The 17,599-nt window shown below is 43.5% G+C and overlaps 1 protein-coding gene across 12 annotated transcripts in view; it reads right to left on the bottom strand.

The window, feature by feature from the left end:
- RBFOX2 (RNA binding fox-1 homolog 2) overlaps positions 1-17,599 on the bottom strand; it is a 535,783-nt gene that overhangs the window by 42,724 nt on the left and 475,460 nt on the right. For all 12 annotated transcript variants that reach the window (XM_077452579.1, XM_077452576.1, XM_077452578.1 and 9 more), the window contains one exon: positions 12,064-12,158. In XM_077452579.1, the coding sequence (XP_077308705.1) occupies positions 12,064-12,158 (95 nt within the window). The remainder of the gene's footprint in view (positions 1-12,063; positions 12,159-17,599) is intronic.

Raw genomic sequence — 17,599 nt, 5'->3', positions numbered from 1 at the left:
AAAATCAGCATCTAGAAGAGTAACATCTGAGTGATAGTTAAGGGAGGCAAAATTCATTCAACAACCCATCTAGCTCATTGATGTCATATGATTGTATAGGAGAATAAAGCAGTGTAGTAAAGCACAATTTCCTCCAAAATACCGGCAGGGTCTGTGACCAGAGTCCCCCCAGTGTTTTTAATAACAGGGATACTGACAGTTATTGTTTGATCTGCCACCAAGAGGGCCAACAGTTTGCAGTTTTTGTCCCCTTGAGCAAATAGCCACTGAGCCCTCTTCCCCGTTTCAGTGTGGGCCAGTTCGAAGAAGTGCACTGACAAAAGATGATCTGCCTTCAGCAGAGTTGCATATGTGGTCTGAGGGAGAGTCGGCGTGCACACTTTCTTTGGCTAGAAGAATCTCACATTCTGCGTCCTGATCGTTCCTAGCCGCTTTAACCACTTGCCGACCGCCGCACGACGATGTACGTCGACAGAATGGCACGGGCAGGCATATGGGCGTACCTGTACGTCCCTGCCTTCCCGCGGGTGGGGGGCCCGATCGGGCCCCCCCCGGTGCCTGCGGCGGTCGGTATTCGTTCGGGAGCGATCCGGGATGAGGGGACGGCCATTCATTCATGGCCACCCCCTCGCGATCGCTCCCGACGAATGGAAATGCTCCGTGACATCACTTCCTCTCCTGTAATGTAAACACAGGAGAGGAAGTGATGTAATCTCTCCTCCGTGTCGGTATTTTTCGTTCCGGCACCGAGGAGAGAGGATCGGTGAGTTGCACCAACACGACACTTCACAGTAGAACATGCCAGGCACACTCACACCCCCCCCTTCACCCCCCCAATTACCCCTGCCCCCCCCAGTCACAGTGACACCAATTGCATTTTTTATTTTTTTTTGCATTGGTGTCATTTGTGACTGTAATAACTGTTAGGGCAGTTAGGGTTAGCCCCCTTTAGTTCTAATGTACCCCCCTAACCCCCCCAATAAAGGTTTAACCCCGTGATCACCCCCCGTCGCCAGTGTCACTAAGGCTGGGTTCACATTGCAGCGGTTTATGAGAATGGATGTGATTCGCACCGCACTGCAGTGCAAATCACATCCGATCTCTGTGCGATTCGAGTTCAGCCATACAGATAGTATGTCTGAATTTGCGTCGCACCCGCCGCAAATTCGCACGGGACCCTTTTTTGGTCCGCAGCAGAATCGGATCGCATGGGTGTTCACACCATGCGATCCGAGTTTGCAGATCGCACTGCGATATGCGAACTGATCTGGGGGTGTCATTAACATTTCACTGACACTCCCAGCAGTTCGCATAGGGCAGTGTGAACTGCCGCCGGGAGGCATGCGATGCGGGAACCCGCCGCGGATTCGTGGCGTTCCCGCATCGCTCCAGTGTGAACCCAGCCTAATAAGCGATCATTTTTCTGATCGCTGTATTAGTGTCACAGGTGACGCTAGTTAGGCAGGTAGGTATTTAGGTTCGCTGCAGCTTTTTATAGCGCTAGGGACCCCCATATACTACCACATAAAGCCCCCTGACTGCCCCCTAGTTAACCCTTTCATCAGTGATCACCATATAACTGTTACAGGTGACGCTGGTTGGTTAGTTATTTTTTTATAGTTTCAGGGCACCCGCCATTTATTACCTAATAAAGGTTTAACCCCCTGATCACCCGGCGGGTGTCATTTGTGACTGTAATAACTGTTAGGGCAGTTAGGGTTAGCCCCCTTTAGTTCTAAGGTACCCCCCTAACCCCCCCAATAAAGGTTTAACCCCGTGATCACCCCCCGTCGCCAGTATCACTAAGGCTGGGTTCACATTGCAGCAGTTTATGAGAACGGAATGTGATTCGCACCGCACTGCAAATCACATCCGATCTCTGTGCGATTCGAGTTCAGCCATACAGATAGTATGGCTGAATTCGCGTCGCACACGCCGCAAACTCGCACGGGACCCTTTTTTTGGTCCGCAGCAGAATCGGATAGCATGGGTGTTCACACCATGAGATCCGAGTTTGCAGATCGCACTGCGATATGCGAACTGATCTGGGGGTGTCATTAACATTTCACTGACACTCCCAGCAGTTCGCATAGGGCAGTGTGAACTGCCGCCGGGAGGCATGCGATGCGGGAACCCGCCGCGGATTCGTGGCGTTCCTGCATCGCTCCAGTGTGAACCCAGCCTAATAAGCGATCGTTTTTCTGATCGCTGTATTAGTGTCACAGGTGACGCTAGTTAGGCAGGTAGGTATTTAGGTTCGCCGCAGCTTTTTATAGCGCCAGGGACCCCCATATACTACCGCATAAAGCCCCCTGATTGCCCCCTAGTTAACCCTTTCACCAGTGATCACCATATAACTGTTACAGGTGACACTGGTTGGTTAGTTATTTTTTATAGTTTCAGGGCACCCGCCATTTATTACCTAGTCTCACTAGTGTACCCCTAAATTTAGGGGTGTCTACTTTCCAAAATGGGGTCATTTGGGGGGGGGGTTTGTGCCATCTTGGCATTTTATGGCCTTCAAAACTGTAACGCCCTTAGAAAGCCTGAAGGCGGTGCTTGGTTTTCGGGGCCCCGTACGCGGCTAGGCTCCCAAAAAGTCCCATATATGTGGTATCCCCGTACTCAGGAGAAGCAGCAGAATTTATTTTGGGGTGTCATTTCACATATGCCCATGGCACGCGTGAGCAATATATCATTTAGTGACAACTTTGTGAAAAAAATAAAAAAAAATAAAAAAAAAAAGTTTGTAATTTTCCCGCAACTTGTGGCAAAATATAAAATATTCCATGGACTCAACATGCCTCTCAGCAAATAGCTTGGGGTGTCTACTTTCTAAAATGGGATCATTTGTGGGGGTTTTGTGCCATCTTGGCATTTTATGGCCTTCAAAACTGTAATAGGTAGTGAGGAGTGAAGTCAAATATTTATGCCCTTAGAAAACCTGAAGGCGGTTCTTGGTTTTCGGGGCCCCGTACGCGGCTAGGCTCCCAAAAAGTCCCACATATGTGGTATCCCCGTACTCAGGAGAAGCAGCAGAATTTATTTTGGGGTGTCATTTCACATATGCCCATAGCATGTGTGAGCAATATATCATTTAGTGACAACTTTGTGGAAAAAAATTTTTTTTTTTTTTTGTCATTCAATCGCTTGAGGCAAAAAAATAAAATATTCAATGGGCTCAACATGCCACTTATCAATTTCCTTAGGGGGTCTACTTTCCAAAATGGGGTCATTTGGGGGGGTTTGTACTGCCCTGCCATTTTAGCACCTCAAGAAATGAGATAGGCAGTCGTAAACTAAAAGCTGCGTAAATTCCAGAAAACGTACCTTAGTTTGTAGATGTGACAACTTTTGCGCAAACCAATAAATATACAGTTATTGACTTTTTTTTTACCAAAGACGTGGCTGAATACATTTTGGCCTAAATGTATGACTAAAATTGAGTTTATTGGATTTTTCTAATAACAAAAAGTAGAAAATATCATTTTTTTTCAAAATTTGCGGTCTTTTTACGTTTATATCGCAAAAAATAAAAATCGCAGAGGCAATCAAATACCATCAAAAGAAAGCTCTATTTGTGGGAAGAAAAGGACGCAAATTTTGTTTGGGTACAACATTGCATGACCGCGCAATTACCAGTTAAAGCAGCGCAGTGCCAAATTGTAAAAAGACCTCTGGTCAGTGGTTAATTGCCGAAAAACATTCTCCCCTAAACACGCTTTAAATGCATCCCACACCAGTGCTGGCTCAGGCATGCCAACATTGGTTGACCAGTAACTCTTAATAGAGCGCTGTATCTGGGAGGTCACGTGGTCATTCTGCAACTGTCGGCAACTTCCAGCCTCCCTTCCTTCCCCAAACCGGGAGATCCAGGGTAGCCAAAAGTGGTCAGACATTCCTTTCAGCAGCCACTCAGTCATGAACATACAATAACAGAGGAGGATTGCCAAATCAATTCTAGCAGAGGATCTATGGGTGGTAGATAAATGAGAATAAGGTTTAACACTTTGGTGCTTCCAGTGACATCTCAGACACAAGACATCTAAGAGGAAAGGTCAGACGAAGCTCCCTTATTAGGGTTAGAGGAGTCTAAAATGGCATTTAAATCCCATGAGCAGCGTAGGCAGACTAACAAAAGGAGCCAACTTCACCATTAAATCATAAAGCACTTGCATAGAAGGGAGCAAGTATATATTCACAATCAACATTTTACGGTGAAAGACATCCAGTACCACAGCCACATATCGACTCCTCAGGTCGGAGAACACCTGGTGTATAGTACAAGGGACCGCCTTACTAATCATGGAAACCCATCTTGCATAGGTGGAGTACATTGAGTGAAATGCCCTTTGAATCTCCAGGATTTGCTTAGGGACAAAATTTTACTCCCCTCCAAGTGGGTCTCCTGCAGGAGGATGACATGATGTGGCTTTACCTGTTTAAGATAATGGCAACAGACTTTTGTTCAAATCCCTCACATTCCAAGACACTACCCTTGGGCCTGCTTAGCTATCAGTGTGTATATTATATATATATATATATATATATATATATATATATATATATATATACACACACACACACACACACACACACATACATATATATATATACACACACACACCCCCATTAATCTACCCAACAAGGCTGACAACAGATCTTATGATATAAAGTATGAGTTATAGCAATAATTGGTGTAGCACAAATAGAAGAATAAATGAGCTGAAAGGAACCCCCTACCCCCCTGCTGTTACACCAGAAACTAGTAAAAACTAAAAAAATCGTCCAGTATGCAACTTGTTCCCAAAAACGAAAAAAACACTGGAAGGATCCAACCTTTGGTGTCGAAACTTCGGCATTGCTAGGTGAAAAACTTGCATCTCTACTCGAAACGCCTCGCCAAACAAATGTAAAGCTGTGCAACCTTCAAACCGCAGGGTAGTTATGCATAGCAGCAGAAATATGGAGTGCAAGTGAGTAACATGCAGTGCCAATCAGCACCACAATTAGTGATAACTCAAACAGGAAGGGTGAGTTCCAAGTGTAGTAAAACTGTAGGAAAATAGAACAGGCCTCATCCCAGGAAAGTTGAGCACCAAGGTGGTATCTTGGGGTTGCTATCCAGCCAATCACAAGCATCTTGCGGAGTATTAAAGAAATTGACTGTACCCTTGTATTGAACCCAAAGACGACTAGGATACAACATGCTGTACTTTATTTCTTCTTCTCTGACCCTTCTCAAATCTGTAAGGGAGCAACGTTTTCTCTGTTTCAGCAGCAAACTGAAGAATGAAGAATGATGCAAGCATTTTCAAACTTTAAATCTTGATGCTTTCTTGCTTCAGCTAGGAGCAAGTCACGATCTCTATAATTTAGAGACCTGACTAGGAAGGGCTGCGGCAGAGAGCCTGGGGGTCTTGCACCAGTGGGAACCTGGTGTCCTCTCTCCATGACGTATGTTGGTGGGAGATCTTCCAGGAAAATCAAGGTTTTAAACTGTTCAGCGAAGAGGACTAGTTTAGCCCCTTCTGCACCTTCAGGCAATCCCACCACTTTCACATTATTTCTCCTCAATCTATCTTTGGCGTCATCAGCTTGGTGTTGAAGCGATCTTACCATATCCCTGAGCTCAGACAACTGGGAGCCCTGAGAATGAGAGGCATCCTCCACCTCAGATGCAGTCCTCAGCCGTGGGGAGCCTGCTTCTGATCTTGTCCAGATCATGCCATTTGAGATTACACTCCGACACCAAGTAATCAATTGAGGTCCATGATTTCAGCCTTGGGCAACGTGATTGCTTCCAGGATCAGCTTAGTTATTGCCACAGCATTCACCTACACAAATCACTTTACAGAGACTATTAAGGGTGGCTAGGGGTCAAATGAAAGCTCTGGCTGAGAGAAACTCCTATAGTAAAGCTACATTTTCTACATTAAAGGTCTGAAATCACTTTAAGAAGCAAAGAGTCTCTAGGCCTCAATATCATCATCCTGGAAGGATTTTCCAAACTCCAGAGCTGTATTCTGAGCTACCAGGCCACAGACAACCTGGCCTTTGGTTTGCCTAGAGATTGTACTCTTGTCCCAAGCAGAGAGAATGCTGTGTTTTAAGAGTCTGGCGTGGAAATTAGCAAATGTGACTGCCGAAGGAGGCTACCATCAAGCTCACAACACGAATGTAGAGTGGGCTATTTCCTGGATTGAAAGCGGAGGTGTCAAATGATTACAGGGAACAGAGGGAACAAACCTATGCCTTAGAGTTATAGTATAGAAAATTACCCAGATATATTTCACATGGTATGTCAGTTCCAGCACCAATTTCTTAAGACTTGGAACCCCCCAAAAAAAAAGCCCTGGGCTGTCTGCGACACATTGCCAGACGTTGAGTTGACTCCCCTCTCTCTCTCTCTCAACAGGAGGTCATTGACGCATTACACAATAGAAATCCCCTGGAAGCACAGCAAGGTCAGCTCTGGAGCTAGAACCCTGGTAACCACTTGAGGTGCCGTTTCAGAACAAAGTGAATGTCATTATTTGGAACAGTGAAAAGGCTGGAATAAAACCCCTGAAACCTTTCCTCCAATCAAACAATTGCTGTAGCGAAACAGCATCTTTAGTCAAGCAGTATATTTTGTTAATATCTTCTTTCATCACTAAATTTTATACTTATAAGTATTTGTGTGATCGCCCTTTGCACATATCGAACACAACCTCAAAAACGTGACAAAAATAGGATTTTTGTACTCACCGTAAAATCCCTTTCTCTGACGTTCATTGATGGACACAGCACCTTTAATCTTGACCTTGGGGTTATATCGCCACCTTCAGGAGAGGACTAGGTAGAGCATGCAAAAACAGGGGGCGGTCCTACTGGCTATAACCCCTCACTCTGCTTCCAGCAGCTCAGTTCATCAAAAAGCAGTACAGATAGGAGTGGGTGCTGTGTCTGTCAATGAACTTCAGAGAAAAGGATATTTTTTCTTTCGCTCATTGACCGACACATCACCTTTAATCTTGACCTTAGGGACGTCCCCAAGGAGTGTCAAACGAGAGGTGGGAACAGCAAGAAAATAAACTCCACCCATAACAACCAGAACTCCTCAACGGAGGAGTTGCAACCTTAAACAGCCGCCTGCAAAACCTTTCGGGTGAAGCAAGCATCCGAAGATGTGCTCACATCAACCTTGCAAAATTTCGTGAAAGTATGAACGGACGACCAGGTCACCATCTTACACACCTGAGAAATGGATGCTTGATGTCAGAAAGCCCTGGAGGCACCGATTGCCCTGGTCAACTGTGCCGTGACAGGAAAGGGGGGCTCTCGCCCTCTTAAGGCATAAGCCTGAACCACGATCTATCTGATCCACTGAGAAATGGTGGCCAACGAGACCGTAAGGCCATTCTTTGGACCAGCCACCGATACAAACAGCGAGTCCGACCTCCGGAAGGGAGCCGTAGTAGACAGATACACCCGCAGGGCCTGGACCATGTCCAAAGAATGCAAAACAACCTCTATGGGATGTGACGGCCGAGGACATAAGGACAGAAGCACAATTTGCTCATTTAGATGAAAGGCCAAAACAACCTTTGGAAGAAATGAAGGCTGCGGACGCAGCACCACCTTATCCATGTGGAGGATCAAGTAGGGAGACTTGCATGACAAGGCCGCCAACTCAAAAAGCCTCCTGGCAGATGCCACTTGAAAGACTACTTTTTGAGAGTCAATAAGGTGTTCAAGCAGCAGATTCTGAAGCCCCGAGAGCACCAGATTCAAATTCCACGGAGGCAGCGGTGGTCAAATCGGAGGGGCCACTCGTCGAACCCCCTGACTCGCCAATGAGTCCCCAAAGGTTGCTGAAAAAATAGACAGCCAATGCTGATACCTGCCCCTTAATGGTGCTTAATGCAAGTTTCTGATCCACTCCTCGCTGCAAAACAGCAGGATCCTTGAAACTGAGTATGTACACGACGCCACCCCATCTCCTCACACATGGAGATGTAGGCCTTCCACATACAATGATAAAGCTTCCAAGATGATGACTTCTGTGCCCTCAGCATAGTGGAGATTACAGACTCAGACAGCCCTCTGTTCCTTAGCACCTAGCTTTCAACAGCCATGCCGTTAAAACCAGCGACGGTAAAGCAGGATGACGTATTGGACCTTGCGACAGAAGGTCCTCTCGCATCGACAGCCACCAAGGAACATCCGCCACTATACGTACTATGTCGGTGCACCAAGGACGTTGATGCCAATCTGGGGCAATCAGAATCACCATAATCCCCTCGGCTTCCACTCTGCGTAGCAGATGTGGCAGAAGTTTGAGTGGGGGGGGGGAGGCATAAATCAGCCGAAAATGCCCCCATGGAGCCAACGCATCTGCAGCATCCGCCCAGGGATCTTTTGACCTGGCCACAAACCTCTGTACCTTCGGACTGAGTTGAGAGGCCACGAGAGCCACATCTGGTGTGCCCAACCTTAGGCCTGCCTGGAGTTTGCATGTCCTCCCAGTGCCTGCGTGGGTTTCCTCTGGGTTCTTAGGTTTCCTCCCACACTCCAAAGACATATTGGTAGGTTAATTCGCTTCTGTTTAAATTGGCACTAGTATATGAATGTGAGTTAGGGACCTTAGACTGTAAGCTCCTTGAGGGTAGGGACTTATGTGAATGTACAGTACAATGTATATGTCAAGCTCTGCGTAAATTGACAGTGCTATACAAGTACCTTAAATAATAATACTGTGGAATAATTCATATATAATCTATAAATATTTTCATAAATTAAACCAGAGTAGGGGAAAAAAATGGGAGCCCACTATAGGACAGATTTAAATGATCTAACCTTGTATAATTCTGTAGTGTGGTTTTTGTGTTGATATGTGCAATAGCATTACAGCCAATAAAGTTTAACCGCTTACCAACCACCTCACACTGATATAAGTCGGCAGAAGGGCTCGTACAGGCAAACTAACGTACCTGTACGTGGTCCTTTAAGAGGTGCCCAGCAGGCAAGTGCTCGTGACAAGCTCCATGAGTCATGTCACGGGTCCCGCAGACTCGATCGCCGAGGTGCACTTGTTATATATATATATATATATATATATATATATATATATATATATATAAATCTCAACCGCAAAATCTGTGCCTGTAGTGCATCTTCAGACCTTAATACGATAAACATTTTATTTGATTTTTACTCCAGGAGTATATAATGAGTTTGGCAATTCTAGAGAAATGCTTAAATACATTACAATTTAAGTAAATCCATTCTATTTAAGTTGACTAAATTAAGACCAACCAAAAAAAAAAAAATCAAAAAAAAAATCAGCTGACTTAAATATGACTAAGACAAAGTCAAAAGAAAAAGACTAAAACTAAATCGAAATTTGACATCAAAATTAACACTGCTGTTGAGTCTCCTGTGAGAAAAGAAAGAGCTGCTGCAGACAAGAACAGTGCTGGATCTAGATTGGGCTGAGGTAATTGTAAAAGAGGGAGAAACATTTGAAAGGTTTTACCTTTATGAAGAGAATGCATTAAGGCTTCCTACTGATTGAAAAATTATTAAATCCCTGGACACCCTTTACCCTTCAGACCTAGACTTTAGCTATGAAGTCTGCCATTTGAGCTGCTTTTGGATCAGTACTGCTAAAGTCTGCACCATCCAGTAGCCAGCAAGGAGAAACATGTCCTATAGAGCAGGGGTCATCAACCCCCGGTCCGTGGCCCACTACTGGGCCGTAGCGTCTTTGCAGCCGGGCCACGGCAGACTGTAAGACACCGGTGGATTGAGAGGAAAGCGGACGGGTGAATAAGAGCAGCGGGCTGGTGAGCAGAGATTACATCTCTCTCCGCCCGCCTAGCATCCCCGCTCTTCCGCCCTCACAACGTGCGGAATGTCGGCAGTGCGGCGGGGAGCAGAGAGATGACATCTCTCCCTGCCCGCCTAGCATCACCGCTCTTCCGCCCTCACAGCATACAGAATGTCGGAGGTGCGGCGGGGAGCAGAGAGATGACATCTCTCACTGCCCACCCCGCATCTCTGCTCTCCTGCCCTCATTTAAGAAAGACCACTGAACCAGTGTCACCAATGCAGTAACAATCCTCATCTGGTGGCACTGGCGGGTGATGTGGCAAGTGGCATTCCTCAACTGGTGACAGGCAGGTGATGTGGCAAGTGGCATTCCTCAACTGGTGGCAGGCAGCGCGGCAAGTGGTGTTCCTCAACTGGTAGCAGGCAGCGTTGCAAGTGGCATTCCTCATTTGGTGGCACAGGCAGGTGATGTGGAAAATGGCATTCCTCAACTGGTGGCAGGCAGCGTGGCAAGTGGCATTCCTCAACTGGTGGCAGGCAGCGTGACAAGTGGCATTTCTCATCTGGTGGCAGGCGACTTGGAAAGTGACACGCTCAGGGCTCCCACTGATTCTGCATTATGGTGAGTTGAACTATTTCATTTATATTACAATGTAATATAAGAAATAATGCGCTTCAATCATTCTGACACCATACCAACCATGGTGCCATGATAACTGAAGTACCAACAGCCGAACACCAGCTATTGCCCGATAAATTGCCGGCAAAATTCGCTCCCCTCCCCCCCCCACGTGTGTGCGTACATCACCCCCAGTCCCTCGCCGGGCCTTGGCACAATTTTCTTCCACGCAGCAGGTCCCCGGGGCCAAAAAGGTTGGGGACCACTGCTATAGAGGGATGCCAGGGATCTGCTCTTTCACTTCGGCTCATCACTTGTCATAAGTTGAAAAATATAAATCCATAAGTTATTACACTTTAACCTGTACAACTCTTGTACTATTATATCTCCCTCTCGAACCAGAGCAGTTTTGGCATTTCCATGAGGGCCGAGTAATTTTCCCAAATATGTGCATTTAAAAAAAATTAAAAAAGTGTAACAAATACCCAAGGATGTAATTGACTAAGAATGATTGTTCAAGTAAACCAGGGCATTCCTCTCATCCTTTTTAACAGAACCTTAGAGGCTGTTGTAAACCCTTTACAGCAGCTGTGAAAAAAATAGACAGGAAATTAGACTTTTGAGGTGTTCAGTTCCTACGCAATCTCCCTGGGTACTACGACAATCCCTCCTTTTTTGATTGGCTGCAATGATAATTTTTATCCCTTTCTTTTGGAAAGGAAGAGTGGAGGAAGGGGAAGATCAAAAGCAACAAGGTTTTAACACCGTTTCACAGCTGCTAAGGGATAGCTAGAGAGTTGTGATATGAGAAGGAGTACAGCTGGCCCACCAGGGACCAGCCAAATTTCAATCCATGAATGAGCAAGGCTGGTTGACAAGTCAATTTAACAAAAATTTTCCTGTTCGATTTTTTTTTTTTGCTCAATGCTGCCAGCTATGATCAATACCGGCAGCACAGATGTGTGTATTCTGACAGCGGGAAGTCTTTCTGGCTGTCAGAATACAAAGGCTCAGCGACGAGGGCTACCTCACCCACAGTGGGTGTGTGGACGGGGAATCACCTAAAGCAGTGTACTGCACATGTGTTTAGGCGCATCTGGCACGTGAACGTTACTGCATACCACTGGCCAGATTTATTAAGGCCACTGAAATGCATTGGCGCTCAAGCAATTAGACCCGTTGAGTGTTTTTGCTGCTCTTTAGCTTCCCTCTTAAATGTGCCTTTGGTGGATTTTTCTTCAGCCTGTAAACGCTCCTCTTCTAATTCACCTGTAAACATCTGTGCATGGATATATAGGCTAATATTAAAGTGCTTTTACAGGCAGGAAAGGAGGAAAAAAAAAATCCACCAAAAGCCTGTAAAAGCAGTGTTTAAGCCCAGTGTGCATGAGCCATTATATACAAGGAAAATATGTTAACAAAAAAGATTTCAGTGTATACATGGTATAAATGTAAAAAACTTCTAAATCCCATGAATTCAAATTACAGAGCTACCGTTGGATAGACTAGACTACATATATCTACAGAAAAAAGAAAAAAAATTCCCTACTAAATCTATACTTTTCCATGATTAAAAAGGGAGGCAATATAACAAAATAATAATGTGGTCTTTTCAAGCTGGGTCATACCCATCGCTGTAGGCTGCAGCAGCGGCGGCAGCAGCGGCAGTGGCAGCTGTGGCAGCAGTGGCTGGTTGAGTGTATCTGTAGGCTGCATATCCACCCTGTGTAAATAAAAATAAAAAATAATTATGTCAGGAGCGCTGGAAATCAACGGTAGAATGTTGAATTTACAAGTAAATTACCCATTAATATAAAGGTCAGCAGGGTCTAGAAACTTCAATTGTGTGCTTATGCATACAAATTGTGACCCCCCAATCATTTGTTTGTAACCGATAATGAAGAATGTGGTTGGAACACAAGATGGCCTGATAAGTCTTCAGAAAAATGAAAAATTAACTTCCAGTAACTTGTGTTGATAAGGTTAAAAATATAATCAGACTGACTTATGCGTTAAAGCTAGAAAAATGTGGCATATGAAGGACAACCAAACCAAAGTGTGTTCACTTATGTTTTAAGAGCTGTAAGCCCATATAGCAAAAGTAATTATTTCACTTGTACTTTTGAATGACAAAATGAAGTGTCAGAACAAAAGAAATACAATTAAAAAAAAAACAAGAAAAAAAAAAAAAAAAAAAAAAAAAAGGTCAGTCCACAAACTTAAGGCTCCATATGCAGATGTTCAACTTTATAGTCAACAGCCAGGGGATAATGTAGGGGGGTGCTCATGCCATCAAGACTGCAGACTGGCTCTAAGTCAAGGTGAGAGATAATGGATATTTACCATGACTTCATCTCACAGTACCTATTGGCTGTGTGGCAAATCTATTGTTGTGCATGCAACCTGAGGATATCTAGTGTGTACTGCCAAATGAGGTCATAGTAGACATCAAAGAATTACCCCCACTAAAAGCCAGCTAGCATTTCAGACACCAAGCACACAAATACAAACAAGGTGACTGATGGAGGCAAGCTGTCAATTGCCCTAACACATTGACATTTTCTACACAAGCTAATGAGGTTGAGATACAGGGATTTTCTACAGCGTGCATACAGGTGAGAATGTTAGAGTGTCAACAAGTCAGTTGGAGGTTAATGTTTAAATGCTGTTGTATTCCACATCTACCACAAGTCATTAATACCCAAGGCAAACTGGAGAAGGAACTAGAGGGGATGATAAGATTAAAGTGAAGGAGAGCAGTAGTCTCAATATGCAGCAATTTATCGGAATACAATCCCTTTATTGTTCTGTATTTAACCTCATAGAATCAATTAATGCTCTTGCTAATTGCCCGACTGTGCACTGCAAAATCAATTATTCATATATGTACATTTTCAGAATGACATGAAATACAATATACAAGCCGACCTCTAAATAGTAGCCAAGATGGTCTCAAAAGGACAGTATATTTACACCCTGCAAACGTAGCTTTGCTATAAAGCTAAAAGCCTGATGAGGTCAGCCACTGGTGGGTACGTTGGCAGAGCTTTTAAAATAGTCCATCTAAGACTAAAGTTTACTTTTGGGTAGAAGCTGGCAGAATAAATCAACCACTGGAATTCAGAATTTGTCCAAAAGTCCAATTGTTGGGCCTCCTTGCCAGCATCTTTATCTTTGGCCTGCACTCTTTGGAGTTGGGATGTTTCTACCACTACAACAGAGAAAATCTCTCCTCCTGCTAATCTAATGTCTAATGTCTCCTGTCTAATATAAACCAATAGGGAGACCTCACTGCAGAGCTCATGGCCCAGATGTAAATCTGGTAGCGGATTCAAATATATAGCAGGGGTCTCAAACTGGCTGCCCTCCAGCTGTTGCAAAACTACAACTCCCATGAGACATTGCAAGGCTGACAGTTACAATTGTGACTCCCTCAGGCAGAGGCATGATGTTATTGTAGTTCCACGACAGCTGGAGGGCCATCAGTTTGAGACTCCTGGTCTACAGTAACCTGAACTATGTTTTGGTATGACCATTACTAAAATCATTACAGTGCACACATGGTATGGTTTACATTCTTAAAAATGACGACATCAATACAAACATTGGAATGCAGAGAAAATAAAGTCAAACAAAATTATTTTTTGCAGTATATCTTTCAATGCCATTACAATTACTATCATGAATTCTCAATTTATATTTAGGATTGCAGCATATATTTCAAATGTCACTGCAATATTACCACATTTATCTTCAATTTATATGTGTGCATATAACTAAAGCCCATAAACATGTTTTATGAAAGCCACATGCCAAGTTAAGGAATTCATTAAAATATTTTTCAAAGAAAGCATTCTTAAATTTAAATATGATTTGGTATTCTCAGATGTAGCCAAATCAATTACATTAAAGATCATATTTTACAAAAGTCTTCTATGCAGTTAACGGATTGAAGGCAAATGCAGGAAATGAGGCAAAAATGCAAAGAACGCATTACGGTAATTGATTACGGCCCTGCAAAAGCCAATAACCATCATGTATGGGAGCATTTTCATAAAAAATAAATAAATTATATATATTTTTTTAAAGCACTCTTGTTCCCCCTTACGCGCAATTCCAAAGTGCACATAGGTCACGCACGCATATGTAAATGGCGATCACACCACACGTGAGGCACTGCCAGGAATGTCAGAGCAAGAGCAATAATTTTAGCACCAGACCTCTTGTGTAACTCTAAACTGGTAACCTGCAAAGTCTTTTAAAGTGTTGCTTATGGAGATTTTTATGTACCATGCATTGATGCCATCCCATGGGTGGACGCAATTTTAAAGCATTACATGTTTGGTATCCATTTAATCCGCTAAATTTTTTTTGTTTGCTAATTTTTTCCAATTTGGTATTAGATGTGCATTAAAATTCATTAGTGTACAAAAAAAATGTATTGTGTTAGCACTGCACAAATATCGTGCTACAAAAAATAAAAATAAATGCAATGCCACAGGCAGTCTACAAAAAAAATTAGAACCCTCAAATTATTATTTATATATTGTGTTTGTCTACAATCATCAGCTCCATCTAGTGGCCATAATTAGGCGTTTTCTTGATTCAAACTATTCCTACAAAGATCAGCCCTGGAGAGAAAACCGACAACATTTAGATTTTTGCCAATATTCACACAGAATGAATTTACATGCACTTTCGCCAACATATAGCGCAGTGGCTTTTTAATAAATACACCCAACTGTAAAATCAATGGTAAAATCTTTGTGGAATAGGCAAAAAGATAAATTTTTGGGGCCAGTAGAATGGATATTATGGGAATGGGATAAGGGGGGGGAGTTCCTATATCAGCATTTCTTAGAATACTGGCACTATGAGGTAAGACCATTAGGTGTACCTCCAGGAGAAATGGTGTGGTGGCCTTCGGTGAAGCAGATGTGGGTAGGCCAATTGTACAGTCTCGGACTGAGGAATGATCGAAATATGATTTGTGGATGCTGCACTGTCAGTTTTGTTTTACACTATAAACTGGTTCAAAAGCATCTGTCATTTAACTCCAACTCAAAAGCATGTCAAACTCACACCACTTGTGTCTCATATGGATCACACTAGGGTGGCAAGAACAAACAGAAGCCAATACTTGTGACTAGATCTGCTCACTGTCATAATGGGGGAGATTTACTAAAACTGTAGAACACAGTCTGGTAGAGCTGTGCATAATAACCAGCTATCTTCAGCTTGTTCAATTAAGTTTTGACAAAACCTAGAAGCCTATTGCTTACTATGCACAGCTGCACCAGATTCTGTGTGCTCCAGTTTTAGTAAACACCCCCACCCTCCCCAATAGTGGCACTGCAGCAAAAAGTGTTGCATTGTTTAAAAAAAATAAAAATAACAGAAGGAGCCTCAGCGCATTGAAGCTCCTGTATAAGCTTCTACTCTTATGGAGGGCCAATTGAAAAAAACTGTACAGCTAGCCATGTACGATTTAGATCACAGCCAATTTAGCAGGGACAGGTGGAGATTCAAACCATGTAAGGGCAAGCCGACTGAACCCAAGTCAATTACGTTTCTTTGGGTAGCAAGTGCACACCTTCCTGCAGAATAGATAGAATCACTCAGTTACCTAATAAACTCAGAAAAGGAATAAGGACAGAGGCCACTGTGGGGATGGAGGCCGCTGTGGGGGTGGAGGCCATTAGCATGTCACATTCAAGTGGGGGGGGGGGGGGCAAATGCAAAAGTGAGGAGGAGCCTAAAAATCAAGCTCTGCTTGGGACATCTGGCAACGAAATAGTGGACAAGGAGCATGATGTGTTATTGGACAATTGACATTTCATTAAGATAGTAATAGCTGAAACTATGCAGATATCCAAGGAAGGAGTTTAGCACAAATTTAAATAGCGGACCACTGATCAGAAACATTGAAATAAAATGGTATTATTGCCAATTAAAATTTAAAACTAATCCTGATGCTTTTGCTGCATAATTTATAACTATGGATCCACCACTCAAACTACAGGTGCATCTCAAAAAATGTGAATATCATAAAAGTAAAATTTAATTTCAGTAATTCAAAAAGTGAAACTCAGATTATATAGATTAATTACCCACAGTGATCTATGTCAAGCAGTTTTTTTTCCTTTTAACTTTGACGATTATGGCTTACAGCTAGTGAAAACCCAAAAATCAGCATCTCAGAATTAGATTACACAAGAACAATGAAATAAAAAAAAGATTTTAATACATAAATGTTGACTGAAAAGTATATCTATGTACAGTATAGCATGCACTCAATACTTGGTCAGGGCTCCTTCTGCATGATTTACTGCATCAATGTGGCGTGGCATGAAGGTGATCAGCCTGTGGCATTGCTGAGGTGTTATGGAAGCCTAGGTTGCTTTGATAGCAGCCTTCAGCATGTCTCCATTGTTGAGTCTAGTGTCTCATCTTCCTCTTGACAATACCCCACAAATTCTCAATGGGGTTTAGGTCAAGCGAGTTTGCTGGACAATCAAGCACAGCAATACCATGATAATTAAACTAGGTATTGGTACTTTTGGCAGTGTGGGTAGGTGCCAAGTCCTGCTGGAAAATGAAATCAGCATCTTCATAAAGCTGAACAGAGGGAAGCATGAAGTGATTTTGAATTTCCTGGTAGAAAGCTGTGCCTACTCTGGACTTGATAAAACACAGTGGACCAACACCAGATGACATGGCTCCCCAAATCATCATGGACTGTGGAAACTTTACACTGGACCTCATGCAACTTGGATTCTATGCCTCTCACTCTTCCTCCAGACTTTGGGACCTCAATTTCCAAATGAAATGCAAAAGTTACTTACATCCGAAAAGAGGACTTTGGACCACTGAGTAACAGTACAGTCCTCTCTCCTTAGCCCAGGTAAGACACTTCTAACGTTGTCTCTGGTTCAGGAGTGACTTGACACGAGGAATGTGGCATATTTATCCAGAACATGAGCTACAACTGTGTGTGGTGGCTCTTGAAGCACTAACACCAGATGTAGTCTACTACTTGTTAATCTTCCCCAATTTCTTGAATGGCCTTTGCTTCACAATCCTCAAGGCTTCAGTTGCTTGTACAACTTTCTACCAGACTTTCCTTTCACTCAACTCTCCATTAATATGCTTAAATACAGCACT

The sequence above is a fragment of the Lithobates pipiens genome, unplaced genomic scaffold (assembly GCF_037356315.1).
Source record: "Lithobates pipiens isolate NorthernLeopardFrog02 unplaced genomic scaffold, aLitPip1_a1.2 Scaffold_23, whole genome shotgun sequence".
Taxonomy (NCBI): Eukaryota; Metazoa; Chordata; class Amphibia; order Anura; family Ranidae; genus Lithobates; species Lithobates pipiens.
This window is presented reverse-complemented; position numbering and strand designations above follow the sequence as displayed.